The sequence below is a fragment of the Benincasa hispida genome, chromosome 9, assembly GCF_009727055.1.
Source record: "Benincasa hispida cultivar B227 chromosome 9, ASM972705v1, whole genome shotgun sequence".
Classification (NCBI taxonomy): Eukaryota; Viridiplantae; Streptophyta; class Magnoliopsida; order Cucurbitales; family Cucurbitaceae; genus Benincasa; species Benincasa hispida.
In genome coordinates, this window is record NC_052357.1 from 67,465,810 (window position 1) to 67,488,144 (window position 22,335).

Consider the following 22,335-nt stretch of genomic DNA (forward strand, 5'->3'; position numbering starts at 1 on the left):
GTGGGAGTATTGTTGGGTTTTATGTCCTAAAACTCACAGTTTGTAAAATGATAAACATTTTCAATAATCATTATACTTATTATTGATTTCATAAATCGTATGAAAGTCTAAATCCAATAAACTAAGACCAATGACTATTACATGAGTACTTGAACTTTATGTGGAGACATAAGAGTGGATCGGGTTCAAGTAAATAGTCAAAATGATATATGGTACATGAATAAGGTTGGGTACCTTATTCTGGTAACACCATTGGATGCAGCCTACTCTGTAGTTGTTATAAAGAGTTGTAAAATGCTACATACGATGTGATCCTAATTTGTACATGTTATGACATGAGGAGTGAGGGGCATCCTATGCAATGAGTTTGCATAAGATCGGACAAAGAAATAAGTCACTCTTACTTTATAACGATGTTTACTGTATAAGACTGACTATTTCACCTAGATGACCTAGGTAACTCAATCTTAATCCTGAGCTAACTATGAACTCCTGTTCATTCGGGATTATCCTTAGATTTGCATAGGCGAGAGTTGACTCAACAACCTGGCTCAATAAGACTCCCATTTCAGGGGTAAGACCTAATAGATAGCTGGGGACATAGGGTGCAAGACGGAGTTCACGCCTACCTGATTTAGGGATAGAAGAAAAGTTATTCTCTCAAGTATTGAATCCAGGTTTTGAACAAGGGGCCCCACCCTCTCACTGGGTTGAGAGAGTTTGGTTTAGTGATTGGATCACAAACCAGTTGTTCATTAGATGATCAGTAGGAACTTGAGGAATAAGACGTAATCTCGAGGGTAAAACAGATATTTGACCCAGTCGTTATTACGAACAACATGTGAAGGGTCGACTTGCTGATTATGGTTAAATCATGTGACATAATATATCTGCAGTGGAGGGAGTGCAACTATGAGCTTTAGTAAGTGACCAATTAGTTAACAAATGAGGATTAATTTAGTCTAATGAGTTTAACCAATTAATCCCAACAGTTAGTATTAGCTTGTCACTATATCGGTGTTCAATTTCTTTTGTCTTACGTATATTCAAACTATTTGTATTATATTTTCCTCCATAATACAAATTGTTTAGCATCAACTTGGGAAAATATCCTACAAATAATTAGTATTTATTTATGTGTTTGAAAACAGAAGAGAATCTCAAATTTAGTGGATGCTAGCCTAGCTACCTTCTCTTTCGACCCCATTTCATTCCCATCGCTGCCCGGTTGTCCCTTCCTCCGTATCATTCTTTTTCTTTAAACCCTTTTGAGAAAAGAAAAAAGAAACAATAGTAAATGTCTCATTTTTATTTATTTATTTCAAAATAAAATAAAATAAAATAAATAAAAGAAAAGTTTAAACGTTCCAATAAATCCCAAGCCACCACCGTAACGGAAACGGAGTCGAACTGATTAAAGAAAAAAACCAGCCGGTCCAAACACACTCGGTTCGAACCGGACATACGAGAAAAAAGGGAATATTTGAGGAGCGGAGAATTCACGCTTTCCGATACCAAGAGAGAAGGAAATTAGAATTCTTTGCCTCCACCCAGACCGCCAAACCAAAAAGAAAAAAAAAAGGAATTAATTTTATTTTGGAAAAATATTTATTATTTTATTCATATGCGTTATTTCATATTTCCTCGTTTCTACCCTTTTTCCCCTTTCAGAATCTGATTGGTTCTCTCTTTCTCAAGAAATTGAAGGAGCCCTAAATTCTTCTTGATCTGCTCTGCAATTATTGTTTGGATTGTTCGAATCGAAGAGATTAATGTCCTCACAACCTTATGTTCTTGCGTTTCTTCCTTGAACTGTGAAGAAACATTTTTCTCCTGGACGGAGATTCAACTTTCTTCTCTCTCTCTCTCTTTTTTATTTTGCGCATTTGTTCTTTCCTTCATTGAGAAATTCGTACGCAGTTTTGAGTTTTGGGGTTCTTTATGCATAATCAGCGTTATTCGTGGTATCGTTGGCCTTCGAACCACCACAATCGAGGAATTTATGCGTGGTGGCGAGGTTAGGAGCTTAGGGTGTGGTTTCTTTTGGTGGATGCTGTTGGTGGGGGAAGGATAAATGCTTGTTTCCGGAAATATAGGGCTTCAGGTCCTCTTGGTGTTTGTTGTTTTCCCAGTAATCTGCTTGGTAATCCGGCGGAAATGGCGGCTCTCTGTGGCGAGGAAGGAAGAAATTAATCGTTTGTTGGTTGCGTCGTCTGAGGAGGCTTTTAGAGCTGAGCTTGAGGCCTCTGCTGGGTATACTTCTTCATCGTTCACTCCTCTCGGTCACCAGTGTGCTGTCTGTTACTCTCCAACAACTACACGCTGCGCTCGGTGCAAAGCGGTTCGATATTGGTATGTTCATCATCAATCCTCGATACTTGGAACTAAGAATCTTCTTCTTAGGGGTTGAATCTCTGTTATTTTGTTGTTTTTTTAAATGTTTTCTTTATTGCCTTCCCATTTAAGTTTTAGATCGGGTCCATTTTGAAATTAATGTGTGAGAAATTGTTGTCTTCAGATTCTGGTCATATGATTCTATTGATGTTCGTCTTGAGCATATGAAGTGCAATACGCCCAGTCATTTGTCTTGTTTATCATATGGGGAGATCGAGAAATAACCTCTTCTCTGTTTGTTAAACCACAAACTTCTTGCTATAACATCGGTGTGCAGCAAAACTTTCTTTAGGGATTGAAAATGGTTTAGCCATAGAGGCATTGGCCTTACCTTCTCTAATAAATAACACAAATTTGAGTTTATGCGTACCTCAATATTTTCTCATCTTCTGAAGTTGGGTTTTAAGTACCAAAACAGATACTATTCGGAGTTCAATATTCAACAATCCATTTTTGAATTGCATAAATTACATATAGTTTTTAATTTCTTTCTTTAGCTACTTAAACCTTCCAATTTGTACTTTTGACCAAAGAATTTTTCAGGACCCGTTTCAAATTTTTGCTTCTTCTTGATTTTCTAGTTCAAAAGATTTATGCAATTATGGCGTAATGCAAACATTCATCCTAATGAGAGTCCTGTTATTTTCCTGCATGGCTCAATAATGTTGAACTTCTATGTATGGAACGGAAATGCAGCCCTGATAGCTCATTTATTCAAATCATAGCGATTACATCAAAAATTTGCCTTCTTTTGGACCCGTTTCAAATTTTGCTTCTTCTTGATTTTCTAGTTCAAAAGATTTATGCAATTATGGCGTAATGCAAACATTCACCAATTGAGAGTCCTGTTATTTTCTGCATTGGCTCAATAATTGTGAACTTCTATGTATGGAACGGAAATGCAGCCCTGATAGCTCATTTATCAAATCATAGCGATTACATCAAAATTTGCCTTCCTTTGTATTTTGAATTTTCACGGGTGTTGAGATACTATTCATTATCTTTACGTGGGTTCTCTGGTGGTTGTAAGTTGTAATCAATAGTAAATGGAAAAATAATTAAGTTTTAATGTGCTGCCCACAAACCTTTTCCTCTTCGATATTTACTTGGACCAATTATTTTAGTCGGATGTTTTGTGTACTGATCTTCATTATAGTTATATTGATTGTTTTGGACTTTTTTCAGCTCTGGCAAGTGTCAAATCATACACTGGCGACAAGGCCATAAGGAAAATTGCCATCCTCCCAGCATCTCCAATCGAGCTGTTGCATCTAGAACAGATTTTGAGCAGAAAGTGACAGAACAAGATCATTATGAATCATCTACATCTGACTCATCTGCTGCATCATTTTCTGGATTCTCTAGTTCAATTCTAAGCAGTGAATCATCTGATGATACTTCTACTAGTGATAGTAGTAGTCAAATCGAACCAGAGAAATCCGATGGATATATGTCTGCTGATGCAATACCCGACTCACTTGAAATTACAAGAGGCACTGACATTGCTGATCAACCCAAGCCATTGACACCCATGTTTGGTAACCTGGTTGATTCTGTGGATAGTTTTCCCTCATCTAGTAAACTGAATCAGCTTAAGCCCAGTGGTGGTCATGGAAGGCATTCACGTTCTTCCATTGATTCTTCTAGTTTTGTAATTGATGGCAATCATAAAGAGTCTGGTGTAACAGTTCCTTCTGATTTTTGGGCTAGAACTCTTGACCATAAGGGATCTACAAGCGATTCCCTGGGTAGTTCTGCCGTATCCAAATTTAGTGGAGGCCATGGTAGGAAGTTGTCTAGCCCATCATCATTTTCGTTTAACTCATCAAATGTATTGCAAGCATGCAGCTCTGAGGAAAAGAATGCACCCAACATCACTCTTCCTGGTACCTCAGAAGATAAGAAAGGTAAAAAGCCTGTGGATGGGGAAAATTTATCAAAAAACTATAGTATCCCTTTAAATGTCTGCAACTCTGCTGATTCCAATAATCAAGGTCATAAAAAAACTGGTAATTTTAAGCCAGCATCAACTTCCCATGTAATTAGATCGAGGTCAACCTCAAGTGTTCGTCCACCAAATGGTTCAGGAGGAAAAACACTTGATTCTAATGTCAGCATTTCACCACCTTTGAGATCTGAAAGGTCAAATAAAGTTGTGGTTGACACGATTTCAAAGGTACAGAGTAAAGATGGAAATTTCTCACAAAGAAAAATTGATTCCGAATGCTCTCTACCTTCAAGTGCTGGAGGGACATCAGTTTCACATTCACGCATTCAGTCAGGAAGAGTAGATACCATGCAGGCAACTTCTGGCATTGCCTCTCAAGTTGCATGTACTCTCAACTCTAAAAATGGCTTGAGAACGTCCATGTTGAAAGTTGTTGATCAGTTTAGAGGGTCCAAGTTGTTAAAAAACAGTCATGCGTGTACTGTCACTGAAATTCCTGGAAGGGTTAGCTATAAGGTTTTGTTCTCTTTACTTTTTCTTTCTTCTTTTCTTCGTTTCTTTTATGAAACTTACTTCAGCCTTGAAATTAATGCTTCTATTACAATTTTTAGGGACTTTTCTCATATGATCACTTTGTTAAGCTTTATAATTGGAACAAGTTGGAATTGCAGCCGGCAGGTCTCATTAATTGTGGGAACAGGTTAGTGGTCTCTGTTTGAATCCTACGAAATTAGTTGTTGCTGTTTATGGGAATTATGGACTATGAATCTTCTGGTTCTTGGCTGGTTAACACCAAATACATCAGATTTCTTTCTTTATTTTCTGTGGGTGATATTATCTCACATTCTCTACAATTTTGTGCATTTCATTAATGAAGTGCTAGAACCTTTCTAGCTTGATCTTAAATTAGTTCAACGGTTGATACTTTCTGTTCCTACTTTTAGTGTCTTCCTCTAAAGTGTTGTCATAATAGTGAATTGAACTTCTCGTTGTTATGTGACTGATATAACCTTCAGATTCTGAGGTGTGGATTTGTTGAAATATAAAACAAGATAAAAACCAAGGCTAGATTTGATTCTTGCACCTTCTAAGATTGTAACTGAATGCAGGCTCATCAATTTAATCTATTTTTCATGGTATTTGCTTAGAAAGACACATTTAGGGCTTAGTAGCCCTTTTGATTTGAATTCTTGCGTCCTATATTTATGAATTATTTTTGTCAACCCTGTCTTGCTTTACTTCCCTGCAGCTGCTATGCTAATGTTGTGCTCCAGTGCCTTGCATTCACTCCGCCTTTGACTGCTTATTTTCTCCAAGGACTTCATTCCAAATCATGTATGTTTCTGATCTTAGGCTTCTTTTTCAGCGGTTTCAACTTCCAAATCTTTTGATCACTATGTTATATATATATGTATACTTTTTTGTCCCTCCCAATATCAGGTATAAAGAAGGGGTGGTGTTTTAATTGTGAGTTTGAGAGTTTAATTTTGAAAGTCAAAGAAGGGAGATCCCCATTATCTCCTGTTGGAATAATTTCTCAGTTACCTAATATTGGACGCCAACTTGGTAATGGGAAAGAAGAGGATGCACACGAATTTTTGAGGTGTGTGACTAAAATTGTCTTGGGTCACTTGTTTCATAATTATCGTGGTATTACTTCTAAATAATGTTAAACAATCATTTTGACAAAGTAATATGGCAGGTATGTTATTGATACAATGCAATCTATTTGCTGTATGGAATCTGGTGTGAGCTCATCAGGCTCTTGGGAAGAAGAAACAACTTTGGTAGGACTTACGTTTGGAGGTTACCTTTTGTCAAAGGTAAATTTGAACTTGGAACTTGGAAGTCAGATTTTCTTTTTCTTAGAGGGAAAAACATGTAATATGATTAATGATATCACATAATTATCCAAGTAAGTTGAAGCTTAGAACTTGTGATTTTTCTGAGTTTTAACCACGAGTAGTTTTTAAAAGAATAGGTCATCAGGATGTGAAGTTCACTTTTAACTTTGATCGTTCTATCAACAGATAAAATGCACAAGGTGCCAAGGCAGATCAGAACGGCAGGAAAGAATTATGGACCTTACAGTTGAGATAGAAGGGGATATTAGTAGATTGGATGAGGCTCTTCGAAAATTTACTAGCCAAGAGATTTTGGACGGTGACAATAAGTATTTGTGTAGCAGGTGTGTTATATCATTTGTTTTGTGATGCTCGTATTTTTTTTACTTATTTTGGACGGTGACAATAAGTCGAACTTTCCAACCGTTAAATCTTTTTCTTTTATGGTTTATTTACTTCACATTGATCCCACTCAATATTGTTCAGATGCAAATCTTATGTAAGGGCAAAAAAGAAATTGAAAATACTGGAAGCTCCCAACATTCTCACTGTAGTATTAAAGCGCTTTCAGGTACTTTTTTTTTTTTTAACTTAATGGTTATGCTTGCTCTAATTGCATATATAGCCTTCTATGTTTATCTGTTATATATTTGCAGTCAGGTAATTTCGGAAAGCTCAATAAGCCTATCAAGTTCCCCGAGATATTAGATCTGGCACCATTTATACGTGGAACCAGTGATAAATCGCCCGTATACCGGCTCTATGGAGTGGTTGTTCACTTGGATGTCATGAATTCTTCGTTTTCGGGACACTATGTGTGCTATGTCAAGAATGCCAAAAATAAGTGGTTCAAGATTGATGATAGCACGGTATACGTTTCAAAATCATTTTTTCATTCATGGTCCTTTAAAGCTTCATTTTGGCCATTAGTTAAAAAATATCAACTATGTTCCAATTTGTTCAAAAAGATTATCACATTTCAAATCAAACCACGATACTTCTGAATGAATTTACTAGAATAGCCTTCGCTTTTCCTTTTCACTTTTTAGTTATTATCGTGGCATTTGATCAACAATCGTTTAACAAAGCCAGTAGTTTGTTTTCTTCTATCAATTTGACATTTTTACTAAGCTTTATGTTTTCAGGTAACTCCCGTCGACATTGAAACCGTTTTGACGAAAGGAGCCTACATGCTTCTTTACTCAAGGTAAACATCTCTGGAGCTGTTAAGATAAAAATTAGTTTGCTTCTCGTATCTATTCTGATTCTGTTAGCTACATTTCAGGTGCTTGCCCAGGGCTCCTAGATTATTACGGCATGGTACTGTTGCTGTCGATTCTAAGACGAGAGCAACACATTCCAGAACAGATGAAAGGAATACAACAGCTAAAACCACAAGCACTTCCACACGGCAGTCTTACCCGAGGGATAGTCCTGGTGAACATGGAAGTACTGGCTTCATTCATTTTGGACATCCTCAGATTCATAGGATTTTTGAAGAGGACTCATCCAGTGATCATTCATCTCTCCTCAGCAGTACCTCTGATGAAGGTTCCTACAGCACAGAGAGCACTCGTGACTCGACAAGTGCCGATGAGTTGTCAGATTATATATTTGGTGATCCAGGGCGTGTATGGAACGCTTGGCAAAACATTCCAAGTCTAAGTTCTCATGTTCATCCTCTTCATCTCTCGTGAATTTGAAGCATTCCCTTCTGGCTGATCTGGACAGGTACGCATCGCCTTCTCCCGCTTGTGCAGAGCCTCCTGTGGGAATTTATGATCTTGCAGAAGATATAAGGGGAGAAGAAGTGTCTCGTTTTTGCCATCTAACTCGAGTAGACAAGGTAGAGATATAGTAACTAAGTAGTAGTAGTAGTAATAGTTCGGAAACTAACACTCTGACCATGTAGGTTATAACAATGTAAAGTCTTAGTGTATCTATTAGAAAATCAACCCAAGAAAATATACTGAATTATTTAACTGTTATATACATTGAGTTAGAAAATTGGTAAATAAGAGTTGGAGCAATGCTGTATTTTTGAATTCTCATGCATTTAGTATATGAGTAGCCATTAAGTATTCGAACAAAAAAGTGTAAAAGAGAAGAATAAACTTGTTTATAAAGATCTTTGAGGTTAATAATATATTTGTAGAAACTGGGGAAATAATTAAATATTAAGAGTATAAAAAAGATGTGCACGAACTTCTAAAAAAAAACTTTTGAAATGTTCACGTTGTTACTATTGAAATTTTTGGCAGTTAAATAGTATTTTTAAAATAAAGTATTAATGGTCTTCATTCTAAATAAACGGTCAGAATATATTTGATTTTTTAAAAAAGTTTGAGGGTATTATTGAAAATTTTAAAAATTCAAAAAGTATTTTTTAAAACAACATACGAAGATCAAACTAGTCAAAAAGATCGAGGTTGACGTCTATACAGAGGATCTTTTTTTAAATTCAATTGAAAAAGACATTTGTGTAAGAGTTCTTAGTTGAAATGCCTTCATTTTAGTGAACTTTTCAAATGTATATTTCATGCTTTATAATTATAATTAAAGTAAATATGGAAGCGGATTTCAAAACGTGCAAGAGAAGTGTCAAAATTGTTCTCAATTTTAATTTCGTTTTCTGCCTTTATTGTTTAATATTTTTTTTTTGAAGAAATTTAAGTCTCGTTTGATAATCATTTGGTTTTTTATTTTTGTTTTTGAAAAGAAAGCTTATTTCATCTATATTTCTTACAATTAGTTAAATTCTTAACTAAATTCTAAAAACAAAACAATTTTTAGAAAGCTATATTTTCTTTTTGTTCTCAAAATTTGGCTTGACTTTCTAAATCGTTGGTAAAAAGTAGATAACAAATGAATAAATATAGAGGTGGAAGTATGGTAGATGGACTTAATTTTCAAATGAAAAAAAAAAAAAAAAATCAAATGGGGCCTTATTGTTTCATAATTTAATGAATAAGACTCATCACTATTGGAACATTCCATTACATTTGTACAAAAAAAGGTATAATGTTAAAGGGATATCTGCCCAAGGAAAAGAAGATTAACAATTGACATGGATTGAGATCAGTCAAAAAAAGAAGCGCCAAATTGTGCAACTTTTTTGTTGTCCTAAATCTCATGCTTTGAATTTAGTATTAAATTAGATCTAATACTTTGAAATATTGGCATCCTTTTAGACATTATAACCCATTTTTATAAGGTTGGTTGGCACTTGAAAACTATTGTTCATTTCATAAAATGATGTAAAAGTATGAAACTTTATGGTTTTTAGACGTTATGAAAAAGACTTCTTAAAAAAAAAAGTTTTCTAAATGATCATCTTAGATGGTGTTAGAGAGTGGGAGACAAAGTGGAGTTACGAAGTCTGGGGAGTTATGAACTCATAGGACCAATCATGTAAGAAGTTTATAAGATATAAAATCAATATTTTTAGCTATGGGATTTGAACTCATTGGACCAAGCAATGAATAGAGTTTACAACTACCCTTCTCTTAAAGTTTCTAGTACTATAGAAGTATTACTCTCTTTGTTACTAGAAAATTTTCTTCATAAATATTAGTGGACTTCACATTAATGTCACTAAGTCTCATCATGATTTTAAAAGTATGTTGATGTGGCACACAATAAAACGAAGAGAGCAAGAATTTTTCTATACTCTCTATAGAACATTTTTTCTTATACTTTTTCAATCCCTTGGACCAAACAATTTCTCGTAGTTCTAGCATAAAACGGGGACTTAAGAGAGAGAAAAAAATAAGGGTATGTTTGGGACAATGATTATCCTAAAATTATAATAACCACATCTTGCTAGGGTAAATACTATCTTATTTTCTCCAATTAACTACCGTCAACACTATTTAAAAACTCCCATTTGGTACAGTATTTACTATTTTACATTTAACATTTTTTTTAATTCTCTACTACAATGTTCACTATTTACTTTTCGAACTAAAATAGTTTACACCTCAAACACATACTACTATAGTCTAAATTAAAATAATCTACACCCCAAAGATAAACTATTATAACCTAAGATTATAGTAATCAATTCCTTGACCAAACGTCCCTAAAGATGTCAGAATGATTTCCAATCCATCTTAGAAGAATCTTTGTTAGGATCTTAGTGGGCCTTTTACATAGTGAAACGTAACACTTTTAAAAAAATGGAGAAATATTTTTTTCTCAATACTTTAGACGTTGAAGGTTTTATTTAAAGAAAAATTAATTTAGTTTCATTGTATGGAAGTTGAGTTTAATTATAATTTGGCTCCTGAGCTTCTGTATTTTAGTCTATAAATTTGTAAAATTTTGTCCATTTTTTTATTTTGAAGATATTGGTTTTAATTTTCTAACTTCTATAAAGTCTTGCGTTTGCCCTCTAACATAATAATAATAAAAATAATAATAAAAAAAAGAAAAAAAGAAAAAAAAAAAAACCTAATTACTTAAAGTTGAAGATGTGACATAGACCTTTATTTGTGATCAATCTATTGTATCCAAATTATCACTTTTATGCATTCTAAGCATAAAGTTGAATAAATGGTAAGATAAATGTGAACCTGAACTTAATTGACATAAACTTGTACTATCAATTTCAAGATTTGAGATTCGAATCCACCCTACCTATTTTTTTTTCCAAAAAAAAGAGAAAATTTTAAGATAGATAATTATAATAATAATAAAATTTTAAGATATATTTGAGATTTTAAATATTAAGTATCCAATTCAATCGGTGGATTCAAAATATTCGTCCATTTAAACCTAAATTTAAGATATTCAAATAGAAGGTTCAATTATAAATCTAATCCTTAGGTATAAGTTTTTTGATCGTTAAGGGACCATTTGATTCATGGTTTTAAAGATGTCTAAAATAAAATGTCTGGTTGTGTTTGGTTGTGCATGGATATTATCATAATTTTATAGAAAAAATATCATGTTTGTATTTAATTTATGAAATTAAGTATGCTATTATATAAACGTAATAGATTAATTGAATAAAAAAATATCATTCAATATATTGATAAAAACTAATTAATTAAGAACGAATAATAATTTTAATTATAAATATTTCAAAATTGACTAATTTATAATTAAAAATAATCAATTAATATATTTTATATTAATTATAATCTAATACTTAATATTTTTATAATTAAATAAGTTCAACTAATGAAATAATATAAAAAAATATATTTTAATAAATAATATATTGTATAAAAAGTGATATATTAATAAAGAATAATAAAGAAAAACTTTTATAAATAAGATAGGTTAATAATGAACGGAGTCATAAAAATTAATCAACAATAAATATTTAATTGATTATAAATAATCAATAATGATTATATGTTTATAAGGAAAAATTAAATTAAAATTATTCTCAATAAATAAATTTTTTTTTGATTATATATAAAAAAAGTAATCCATTATTATTATTGTAGAATAAATTTGTGTATTAACTAAATTTACTTTATTAACTAAATATACTTAATGCATTGTTAGTTAGTTAATGAATTAGCATTCATTTAATAAATTTTTATTATAAAAATAAGTTTTATAAATATTTTAATGGACCATTACTAATTTACTAAAAATTATTTATATTGATTTGTTAAATTAATATTAATTAATTAACTATATAAAATGAAATTATATAGAATGAAAAAACAGATGGAAAGAGGAAAAGATAAATCCAAAGTTTTGGAAAGAATAGAAAATCTTTGTCTGTGGCAAATGAATGTGCCTGAAAATAACTTATTCCTAAGCAAATTGTTAAAAAATGTGAAACAAACATTATGTGCATGTATCGATACCGATGATGATGTTGATGAAAAAACTCCCACCAAACTACCCTTAAAGTTTTAAAAGTATCAAGTTCATGAACTTTTATTTTTATATCTAATCTCATGTAGGTCTCTAAATTTTAGAAAAATGTCTAAGAAGTCCCATTGACTTTCAATTTTATATCTAATAGGTATTTGACATAACTAAAACTTTTAAAAATTAACTGTAATATTAAATATATAATTTAATTTTAAGGTAATTATGATGGGTAACACTTTTAGTGTTAATAATTAAGTATAGAGCAACCGTTTTAAAAGAATTGCAAATATAGCAAAATCTATCAATGAAAGACTCTGGTAGTTGAATCTAAATCTTGTTATATATGCAAATTCTTTTACATTGTGTTATATTTGCTAATACCTTGGGTCTAATTGTTATATTTGCAACTAGCCCTTAAATTTATGTCTAATGAGATTTTCAACTTTCAAATTCGTATCTACCAAGTCTATAAATATTAGAATATGTTAAATAGGTAAAAAAAATATATATAAACACAAAATTGGATAATTAGGAACCTATTAGGAATTTTTTTAAACTTCATAAAGTTATTAAATAATTGATGGAGTTGAAGTTGATTGATCCATTAAAAATTTAAAGAGTAAAAGTAACCATTAATTAATCCTCTCCCATATAAAAATATGATAGTTTGATTGATGTTCATATTATTGTCAACTTGTCCACACCATTTTATATATAATTCCAAAGTTCTGATGAGAGCTATTGACCTTTAAGAGGCAAGTTGGAAGAATGGCAATGATAATGTCCCAAGTGATTTCTATAGATGGAAATTTGCAATGTAAGAGGATAAGAATTTTAACTTTGGCCAAATATTTTCTTGTCCAAAATCCAAATGCAATCCAACTTCATCTTACCTTCAATTATCACTTTTATTTTTTGAAATGACATCAACACTTGCTTCCCTATTTTTCTTTTCAAATTAAAAGTGGATGAAAATTCTTGTTTTTTTTTTTTTTTTTTTTTAATGGATATTTTACACCTCATTTAGTAATTATTTTTATTTTATTTTTTATTTTTTATTTTTCAAAGGGAATAATATCTTTTGGTTCCTAGTTTTTTTTTTTTTCTCTAGTTTCTATTTTAGTCCTTAGGTTTTAAAATGTTAAACATTTTGGTCCCATTTGATAACCATATTGTTTTTTAAAATTATGCCTATGGATACTACTTACACATCCAAATTTTTTTATTTATCATCTATTTTTCACCAATAGTTTCAAAAACCAAGCTAAATTTTAAGAACTAAAAAAGTAGCTTTTGTTTTTGGAATTCGACTAAGAATCCAACCATTGTACTTAAGAAAGATACAAATCACTAAGAAATGTGAATGAAATAGACTTAATTTTTAAAAACAAAAACAAAAAACCAAATGGTTACCAAACAGGTCTTAGTTCTTAAGTTTTGAGTTTTGTTTCAATTTAGTTCTTAGGTTTCAACATGTTACAATTTTATCCTTAAGATTTGAGTTTTGTTTCAATTTGGACCTTGTGTTTTAAGATTTTACATTTTTTACCTTAATTTTTTCAGTAAATACTCACTTTCAATTATTGGCATCAAATTCTATTAATTATTTAAAATAATTATGAGTGAAATTTTAATTTTAATTTTAAAATCGAAACTTAATTAATTATAATTAGGCTAACATTTTTTAAATTTATTAACATAAATTAACACTAAAGACGGAAAGTAAGTGTTTCGTGAAAAATTAAGATTAAAAACGTAAATCTTGAAATACAAGGACCAAATTGAAGCAAAATTCAAACGTTAGCATAAAGTAGTATTTTAAAACTAAGGGACTAAAGTGAAACCAAACTCAAAACTTAAGAATTAAATGTGTAGTATTTTAAAACCTATAGACTAAATAGAAACTAGACCTAAAATCTAGGGACCAAAAAGGTATTATTATTATTATTTTTTAAAATTAAGCTTATAAACAACCCTTCTACTTATTTCACTTTTTTTTTTTTATTACTTTTACCAATGTTTTAATAAACCATGCTAAATTTAGAAAACTTAAAAAATAAGTTTGATTCGACTCTTTTAATGAAGAAAAATGCAAACCGTCATAAGAAATTGATAAGATATATGCTTAATTGTCAAAAAAATAAAAGACCAAAAACTAAAATGTTTAGGAGAGTTTTTGAAATATTTAAAATCACTTTTTTCTTATTTACTTCTAATTACATTTTTCATACTATTAAAATTAACTATGAATAATTAAAAAAAATTTATGAATGACTTTGAAAATGACATAATTGGTTTAACCATTTTAGAATCATGTAAAATATGCCGATATACTAGACTTATATGATAATTGGTAGGCTCAAAGTATGTTTGTTAATAATTATATTTTATTTAAAAATTATTATTTTATTTATTTTGTATTCAATTTACAAATTAAAAGGAAAAAAAAGAAGTCCTTAACAAAATATAACATAGTTAAGGAAAAATTGACAAACATTAGTGTTATCATCTAACGGATAATAAATGGTCTTTGGTTAAATATATATTACTACACCATTAATCAATTTCAATTATGAAGTATTTAAAATATCAGAGTCTCTTTTAAATTTTAATTTTATGTTTTTTTTTCCTTTCAAATTTAGGCTTATTTCCTCACTGTTGAATTATGATTTTAAACTGGATTAAAAGAAATATTTAAATTTTTAATCAAATTCTAAAAATAAAAATAAAATTATGAAAACTGTTTTAATTAATTTTCAGACTTGGCTGTTTTTTCGTAAGAGAAAAAAAAGCGTAGAAATTGATAACAAACATAAAAATATGTGAGTGAGGGTTGTATTTATAAGCTTCATACTCAAAAATAAAAAATAAAGATCTGATCTTTCGTTTTTCGTTTTTGTTTTTGCAATTTAAACATATAGACACTATTTTCACCTTCAAATTTCTTCATTTGTTATATATTTTTCACAATTGATTTAAAAAACCAACTCAAGTTTTGAGAACTTAAAAAAACAACTTTCAACAAGTTTTGTTTTTTGAATTTGGATAAGAATTCAATTGTTGTACTTAAAAAAATGCAAATCATTGTAAGAAATGTGGATGAAATTGGTTTAATTTTCAAAAAATAAAAATAAAAAACCAAATGATTACTAAACAAGATCCAAATGAATGTTATCAAACGAGATTTAAATGAATAAAATATTTTATGAGAAAGATTTGTTAAAACACGTAAATTTTTTTATATTTTTTTATTTATTGCTTGTCACGTCAACATACTTTTATAAAATAGTGTGAGATTTATTGATTTTAATAAATTATTTATAGAAATAGATTTATAGTGTGGACAAAATCAGAAATTTTACCTCAAACTACAATGCACAAATACTTCATCTAAAAAACCATTAATTGGAATCTCCACATGCATATATGTGATATCACTTTCCTGATATTGGATTATACAAATTTCATCTTTTGGTTTTTTAGCATAATTTTAATTTTGTGTTCAAATTTAATCTCTAAATGTGTGTTTGGGGCAAGAACTATCCTAAATTATAATAACCACAAGTAAATATTATTTTATATTCTCAATTAGTTACAGTCAACCCTATTTCAAAACCCCTATTTATTATAGTATTTACAATTCGCTATCGTTTTTACCATTTTACCATTTTACATTTTTTTATTCTTTGCTACAGCGTTTACCATTTACTTCTCAAACTAAAATAGTTTACACCACAAACACATACTATTATAACACAAATTAAAATAATTTACATCTTAAACACAAACTATTATAACGCAACTATAATAACATAGGTTTAAACCAACTCCTTGCTTCAAATGCTGCTTAAAAATTATTCAAACCTCAAAATTCATCCTTTCCATTGCTGTGTTGACATATTCTTGACATGACAATAAATAGTTGCTATTTAGCAACTACTTTTTAGTCAACTATTTATTAGCACTAGGCAAAAACAAAATGTCAACCTAAACATAATATTCAATCAGTTTAGACATTAACCCTAAATTCGAAGGCAAGAAATTCAAACTTCAATAGAAAAAAAATTGCCACATGATAGATTATGATTGGATAATTTAATGAAATACACAAATGCTACCCGAGATATACATAAATATATTTTTTTTCTTTTTTATTGAGAAAAAAGAAAGGTTTAAATCATGTTTTGGTCATTGTATTTCTTGTTTTAGTTTATTTTAGTCTCTATACTTTCTATATTTTATACTTTTGTTCATTTTGGTCCAAATACTTTTAAAATGTTCATTTTGGTTCTTTTCTTTTTTATTTCATTTGTAAGAGATCAAAATGATTATTTTTTAAAAATTTAAGGATCAAAATAGAACAAAGTTAAAAGTAGATAGATAAAAATAAAGGAAAGGTAAAGATGCAAGAAAGGATAAAGATTGGAAAGGATTAGGGTTGGTGAGTAGAGAAGAGAAAGAAAGCTGAAACCATTGCCCTGAAGAAGTAAAGTTGAAATCCAATGGCATCACATTCAGAACAAAGAGAAAGATAAGATTGATGGATTATTAGGATTACCCTACGCCTACACCTACACCTACACCTACACCTACACCTATCCCATTCTCATCCATTTGGGTCAGACAAGTTAATGCAAAAGCTAACTGACAAAATAACTAAGTACACTCAATACATTATGCAACTATTTCCATTCCAACCATATCAAACTTTCTTTTCTTCCCCTCTAACTATATCCTTCCATTTCCATCATGCATCATTCCTATAAAATATTGATAATTAATCATAATATTTTATATTAAATAGAGATAACATAAAATATTGTAAAGATATTAGTTGAAATTTCATGAAATAATATGTGAAAGGATCGAACCCTAATATTAAATTTTCATCGACATGTTTGGATGTAAGACATATTTCTATTATATTGTAAATAATTTAAAGGACAAATAACATATCAAATTAAAGACATTTAAAGATGATGAAATCTTTGTTTACTAATTTTTATTTTTTTATTTTTTATAATTTTTCGAAAATATCTATCACAATCGACATTTTAATCACATTTCTATCAATATTTTTATAATATTAAAAGCTTCATATTTTCGGATGTAAATAAGTGTTTGGCCAAAGGTTTGAGGAGTTCATGAACACAACTATAAATAATAATTCTTCACAATTCAATTTCTTAACCCTAATTAACAACCCCTAATTGATATGCACTATTTTTTTTTCTAGGGTTCAAAATTTTGTTTTGATTTTAAAAAACACTCCAAAATATAAAGGATATAACAAATAAACTAATAAATAAAAATATATAATTTTCAAAAACCAAAACAACATAGCTACCTCACTTAACCATTTAAACTTTTTATGCAACAATCGTCTTCTGTACAATTAAATTTACAATAAATGTTAGGATATAGAACTATTCTAAAATTATAATATAATCACTCTAATATTTTCAAATTTTCATTTACTACCATTTTTATTATTTTACATTTATCAAATTTTTATTATTAAATACAATATTTATTATTTTTCTTAAAATAAAATAATATACTCCTCAAATACATACTCTTATAAAAAAATAATCGACAATCCAAACACAAATATTATAACCCAACTATAATAACTTAGAATTATAATAACCAACTCTTCTCTTAGTCTAATTCTCACCATAAAACATTTTAGTGTCGCGACTCATCTTTATAATTTTTTTTATAAAAAAGTGATCTTTAATAAACCCATCAGTCTAAACCATAGTTAATTTTCTTTGACAAAATTATTACAAATTTTAAAGTCAATGAACCAAATTAATTTAAAGACTAAGATGGGATTTGTTAACTATTTCTTATTCTATTTTTAATTTTTAAAAATTAAACCAATTTCTTTTCGATTATCCAAAATATTTGAAATATGTCTTATGTTACTTAACCAAATTCTAAAACTAGTTTTAAAAAATTATTTTTTAAAATTTTAAAATTTAGCAGATCTTTTTTTAATAGATTGATAAACGTAAATAACAAATCCAGAAACTTAAAAGTAGAAAGAGGGTTGTGATGAAGTCTAAACAAATTTATAAGTCTATCACTTATAAAAGTTGATCAATATATTTTTAAATTATTAGAAAAATTCTATTTTTTTAAAAGAGAAAACTAAATCAGTAAAAGTTTTTTTTTTTTTTTAAAAAAGTTACTTGAGATGGAAGAAGAACCTGCAATTTGCAGAGAGATAAAGCACGGATACTCATACTCATGCTTTCTGCAGAACAACCCCTTTGATATTTAAGGCTACGTCTTTTCTCATAAACATAAAAGCTAGTTCTTCCCATTACCCATCATGCAATAATAATACCCAAAAACAATAACCCTTTTAATTCTAACCCTCTTTTCAATTTTTTTCTTCTTTCCCTCTAATTTTTCGTTTTTTTTTTTTTTTTTTTTACTTATAATTTTCACCATTGGTAAAAAAAAAAAATTACTAGTCAAATTCTAGAGAAGAAAAAAGAAATGGTTATCAAACTAACTATGATAATTCTTCCCACCAAATGCAGTGAATCAATCAATTTCAGAAAGGGAGTTTTGATTCTACTCGAAGATGCGAATTTTAGATTTTTTTTTAAAAAAGGAAAAAGAAAATATATTGAAGATATTAAGGCGGGTTCAAATTTCAATGGGATCCATTCAAAGTTTTTTCGAGGGTTGCTTTCGGAAATTTGATTCATCTTGAAGGACTAAACAGTAAACCGCTAAAGAAATTTAACAAAAATCAAAAATCAAAAGAACGCAACCCTAACAGAATCACAAAAAAACTAACCCAAAAGAAGAAAATCTTCACAAATTGATTCAAAGAAACGAATTAGAAAACGGAAATCGGATAAATTAGTACTGACGATGGTGCGGCGGCGGCGGTTGTCTGGCGGCCGGTGTCCAAATTACGTCGGACGAAGAGTGAGTGCTGTACATCGGCAGTAGACCGCAGGTCTCTGTGGCGGCGCCTGCGGCGGTGTTTTCACTATCTTTGCCGCCAGAGATCGGAGACTGACCTTCTTCCACATCGCTAAACGTTAATTTTCTAACATCATCTTCCGCTGGCAGCCGCTGATACGACGGATTGTTGAATGAGGCGGCTATTACATACACGGTTCCGACGCCGATTAAAGATCCGGTGACTAAGCCGCCAAAGATCTGGCCCTGCGGTCCCGCTAGCGTGATAGTGAATCCGTTGGGTATCGGAAACGATGTCGTGTGAGGAACAAAAGTAGCGCAGACGGATAGAATATCGAATCGTCCATGGAAAGTGACCGTACCGACCGGAGATGAAGACGGCTGCCGGAGAGTGACGTCACCGACGGTTCCGTAAGCGTTGAGAATACAAAGCCCTGTGTTCCTGCGGCGGCAAAATCGAGCAATAGATTCGACAACATCGCTACCGCTCGGGACTTCAAGAACATAAGGACTCATCACCGGTTCAGGGTCGCGACCAGCGACGACGACGGCCGCCGGCTTCGGCTTGTTCTTGGATCCAGGCGGGCGGCCTCGGGGACGGCGGACGACCTCGATGGAGGCTCCGTCGCCGGTGGAGGTCGGTTCTTTGAGGACGATAGCGTGAGCGTGAGGCGAGGGACCGGCCGCGGAATCCTCATCGGCGGAGGCGGGAGAATCGCGTGGCGGTGAAGTGGCGGCGACGGAAAAGGCACGGGGAAAAGGCTGAGAATGGGGCGGTGGTTGGTGGTGGGGCTTTGGGAACATTGTTGAGGGCTTTGGCTTTCTCCCGATTTAGATTGCGGAAAGAAGCATTCTCTGCATGTTTTTTCTTTTTAATTTTTTTACAATAAACAAATATATATATATATGTATATGTATAATAATAATGATAATTTTAGGAAAGAGAAAGGGTATGCAGAATGTTCCGTGGAAAATAAGAGAGATATCCATTATTATTATGAATATTTTATCCATTTTGATTTCATTTAAATTTAAACTTTTTAGTCGATGTATTTTTTATTATTTAAATCTTAATTCATATATCTTTAATGAATCTCAGATTTAGTTCATTAATTAATTTTGTTTAAATTATTTAAAAAATATTTTTGAATTTTAAATACATAAAAAAAAAATCAAAAGTTTTAGAAATATTCTTAAATATTTTTTTAAAAAAAAGCTTTAAAATACATTTACAATTACTTTAAAAAACATATCAATTTTGGATGAAAATCGTTAAGGTGAATTTTATTGGTAAAAATCAAGGATAAATTAACTATGTGGATTGATTTTAAAATTTATTAAAAATAAGACTGAAATTGTCATTTAAAAAACAAAATAGACCATGTGTCAAATTGGTATTTTAACTTTATTATTATGTTAGAGAATATTCCATTATTTAATTTTATCCATAGGCTTGGAAGATTTTGTATTTTATTTCCTACTCTTTTTCTATATATATATATATATATATAAAGGAAAATTTTGTATTGGATTTTCCACCCAAAGGAAGGTCGTTTAGTATTTTTTATTTATTTAAATTGGCGTTTTTGTTAAAAAAATCTTGTTTTGTTTATTAACAACTTTCTAGACCATTTAATATTTAGTTTAATGTGTTTTAAATTTTTAACCATGATTAAGAAAATTGATATTAAAAAAAACCTGAAATACGTTTTTAAAATAGATTTACATAATTTTTAATAAAAATATATAATAAAATATGCATTTTCTTTTAAAAAGAGAATTAAAAATAAAATATTCGTTATAAAGAAACCTAATATTGTTTACTACCAAAATAAAGGAACCTTCAATCCTAATTTAAGATTAGATAAATATGAAATTAATTAAAGAAAGATTCGAGTTGTAAAACCTTTTCAAATGAATAAGATCCTAATTTCGATGAGGACAAAAATAAACAGGTGTGGTAATTTTATCGATTTGATTTATTCTTTATATAATCAAATTACCCTGCATATATATATATATATATAAACAATAATTGCGAAACTGAATAGAATCTAAAGAAGATAATAATTATAGTAAATATTTTACTATTCTCACAGTGAGTAAAACTCAAGTGACTTTTTTCACTTGTTCTTTTACTTCAACTTTAGATTCTTTTTTTTAAAAAAAAAAAAATAAAATTATATCGTTACCTAATTTAAAAAATTGAAAGCATGATTTTTTTTTTTTTTTTTTTTTGTTCTTAGATGTTTAGGTTTTATTCTTGATTTTTCACTCAATACACCCTTTGGTTATCATCTTAATTTAAATTATTTACAATGACATTAGTTTCACTAAGTTAAACCTAAAAATTAGGTCATGACTATTTTAAATTAATTAATTAAAAATTAATATCAAAGACCATAAGTAAATATATTAAAATCTAGGGATTACGTAAAAACTTAACTCAAAACTCAAACATAAAAGTATAATATTTTGAAACTTAAAGACTAAATAGAAATTGAACTAAAAACTCAAAGGATAAAAGTGTAAAATCTTAAAAATCTAAATAAAACATTGTAGAGATGTTTGGGATACTAAATTGAGTTATAAATTTCGAGTTAATACGATAGAATTAAAAAATTTATATTTGATGAACAAACACGTAAATGTAAAAAAGGAAAAAAAAATATCTCGTGAAATGAAGAAATTTCAATTATATTTTAAGCTTAATAAATAATAAAAATAAATGATTAATAAAACAAAATATATTTAAATTACCATTTATTATCTAGAGGAGAGAGAGAGAGAGAGAAAGTTGAATGTGGAAGAAGACATTTCTTGTACTATTTCTATAAATGGAAGATTTGATCTCCACTTCTCCACTTTCTAGACATTTGGATTTTATGCAGAGAGAGAGAGAGAGAGAGAGAGAGAGATATAGGAGTTGTTTTGTTTGGGACCATACATAAACATAACAAGCATACCATTTCTTTATTTTATTATTTTGTGGTTCATAAGATATGCCCATTCCTCTCTCTCCTTTTATCATTTTTCATTGTTCAATGACTCTATTGCCTTTCAACTCACTTCCATTTTGTCTTATTATATCATTATTTTTAAAAGTTATAAATTTCATCTACAAACTCTCAAATTTATATTTTAGAAGAAGTTTTCATGGGAATCGAATCTCTGATATCGAGATTGATAATATATATTTAGATTGAGACAAAGTTAATTAAGATTTCATTTGGTAACCATTTTCTTTTAAAACTAAGTCTATTTTTTCTAATTTTTTCTAATTTTTTCTAATTTTTTGTATATTTATTAAGTACAATGGTTGAATTATTAACCAAACTCAAAAAAACAAAAATAACGTTTTGA

The 22,335-nt window shown here is 29.9% G+C and overlaps 2 protein-coding genes across 2 annotated transcripts; one reads left to right on the plus strand and one right to left on the minus strand.

Annotated features, from left to right (window-relative positions):
* Positions 1–1,583: 1,583 nt before the first annotated feature.
* Positions 1,584–8,231, plus strand: LOC120085781 (ubiquitin carboxyl-terminal hydrolase 16-like). The gene is made up of 11 exons (XM_039041965.1): positions 1,584–2,352; positions 3,580–4,858; positions 4,954–5,042; positions 5,592–5,677; positions 5,783–5,945; positions 6,045–6,165; positions 6,373–6,530; positions 6,673–6,757; positions 6,843–7,055; positions 7,332–7,393; positions 7,472–8,231. Exons 1-11 carry the CDS (start codon positions 2,075–2,077, stop codon positions 7,881–7,883), a joined length of 2,946 nt encoding a protein of 981 aa, XP_038897893.1. The 5' UTR covers positions 1,584–2,074; the 3' UTR covers positions 7,884–8,231.
* Positions 8,232–18,636: 10,405 nt separating this feature from the next.
* Positions 18,637–19,860, minus strand: LOC120086297 (AT-hook motif nuclear-localized protein 17-like). Its single transcript, XM_039042863.1, has one exon. The coding sequence runs from the start codon at positions 19,774–19,776 to the stop codon at positions 18,907–18,909; it is 870 nt and encodes a 289-aa protein (XP_038898791.1). The 5' UTR covers positions 19,777–19,860; the 3' UTR covers positions 18,637–18,906.
* Positions 19,861–22,335: the final 2,475 nt, after the last annotated feature.

Coding starts and splice junctions, on each gene's coding strand:
- LOC120086297 (XM_039042863.1), bottom strand. CDS start 19,776: ATGTTCCCAAAGCCCCACCACCAACCACCGCCCCATTCTCAGCCTTTT.
- LOC120085781 (XM_039041965.1), top strand. CDS start 2,075: ATGCTTGTTTCCGGAAATATAGGGCTTCAGGTCCTCTTGGTGTTTGTT. Junction 5,946..6,044: donor GATGCACACGAATTTTTGAG/GTGTGTGACTAA, acceptor GTAATATGGCAG/GTATGTTATTGATACAATGC. Junction 7,394..7,471: donor TACATGCTTCTTTACTCAAG/GTAAACATCTCT, acceptor GCTACATTTCAG/GTGCTTGCCCAGGGCTCCTA.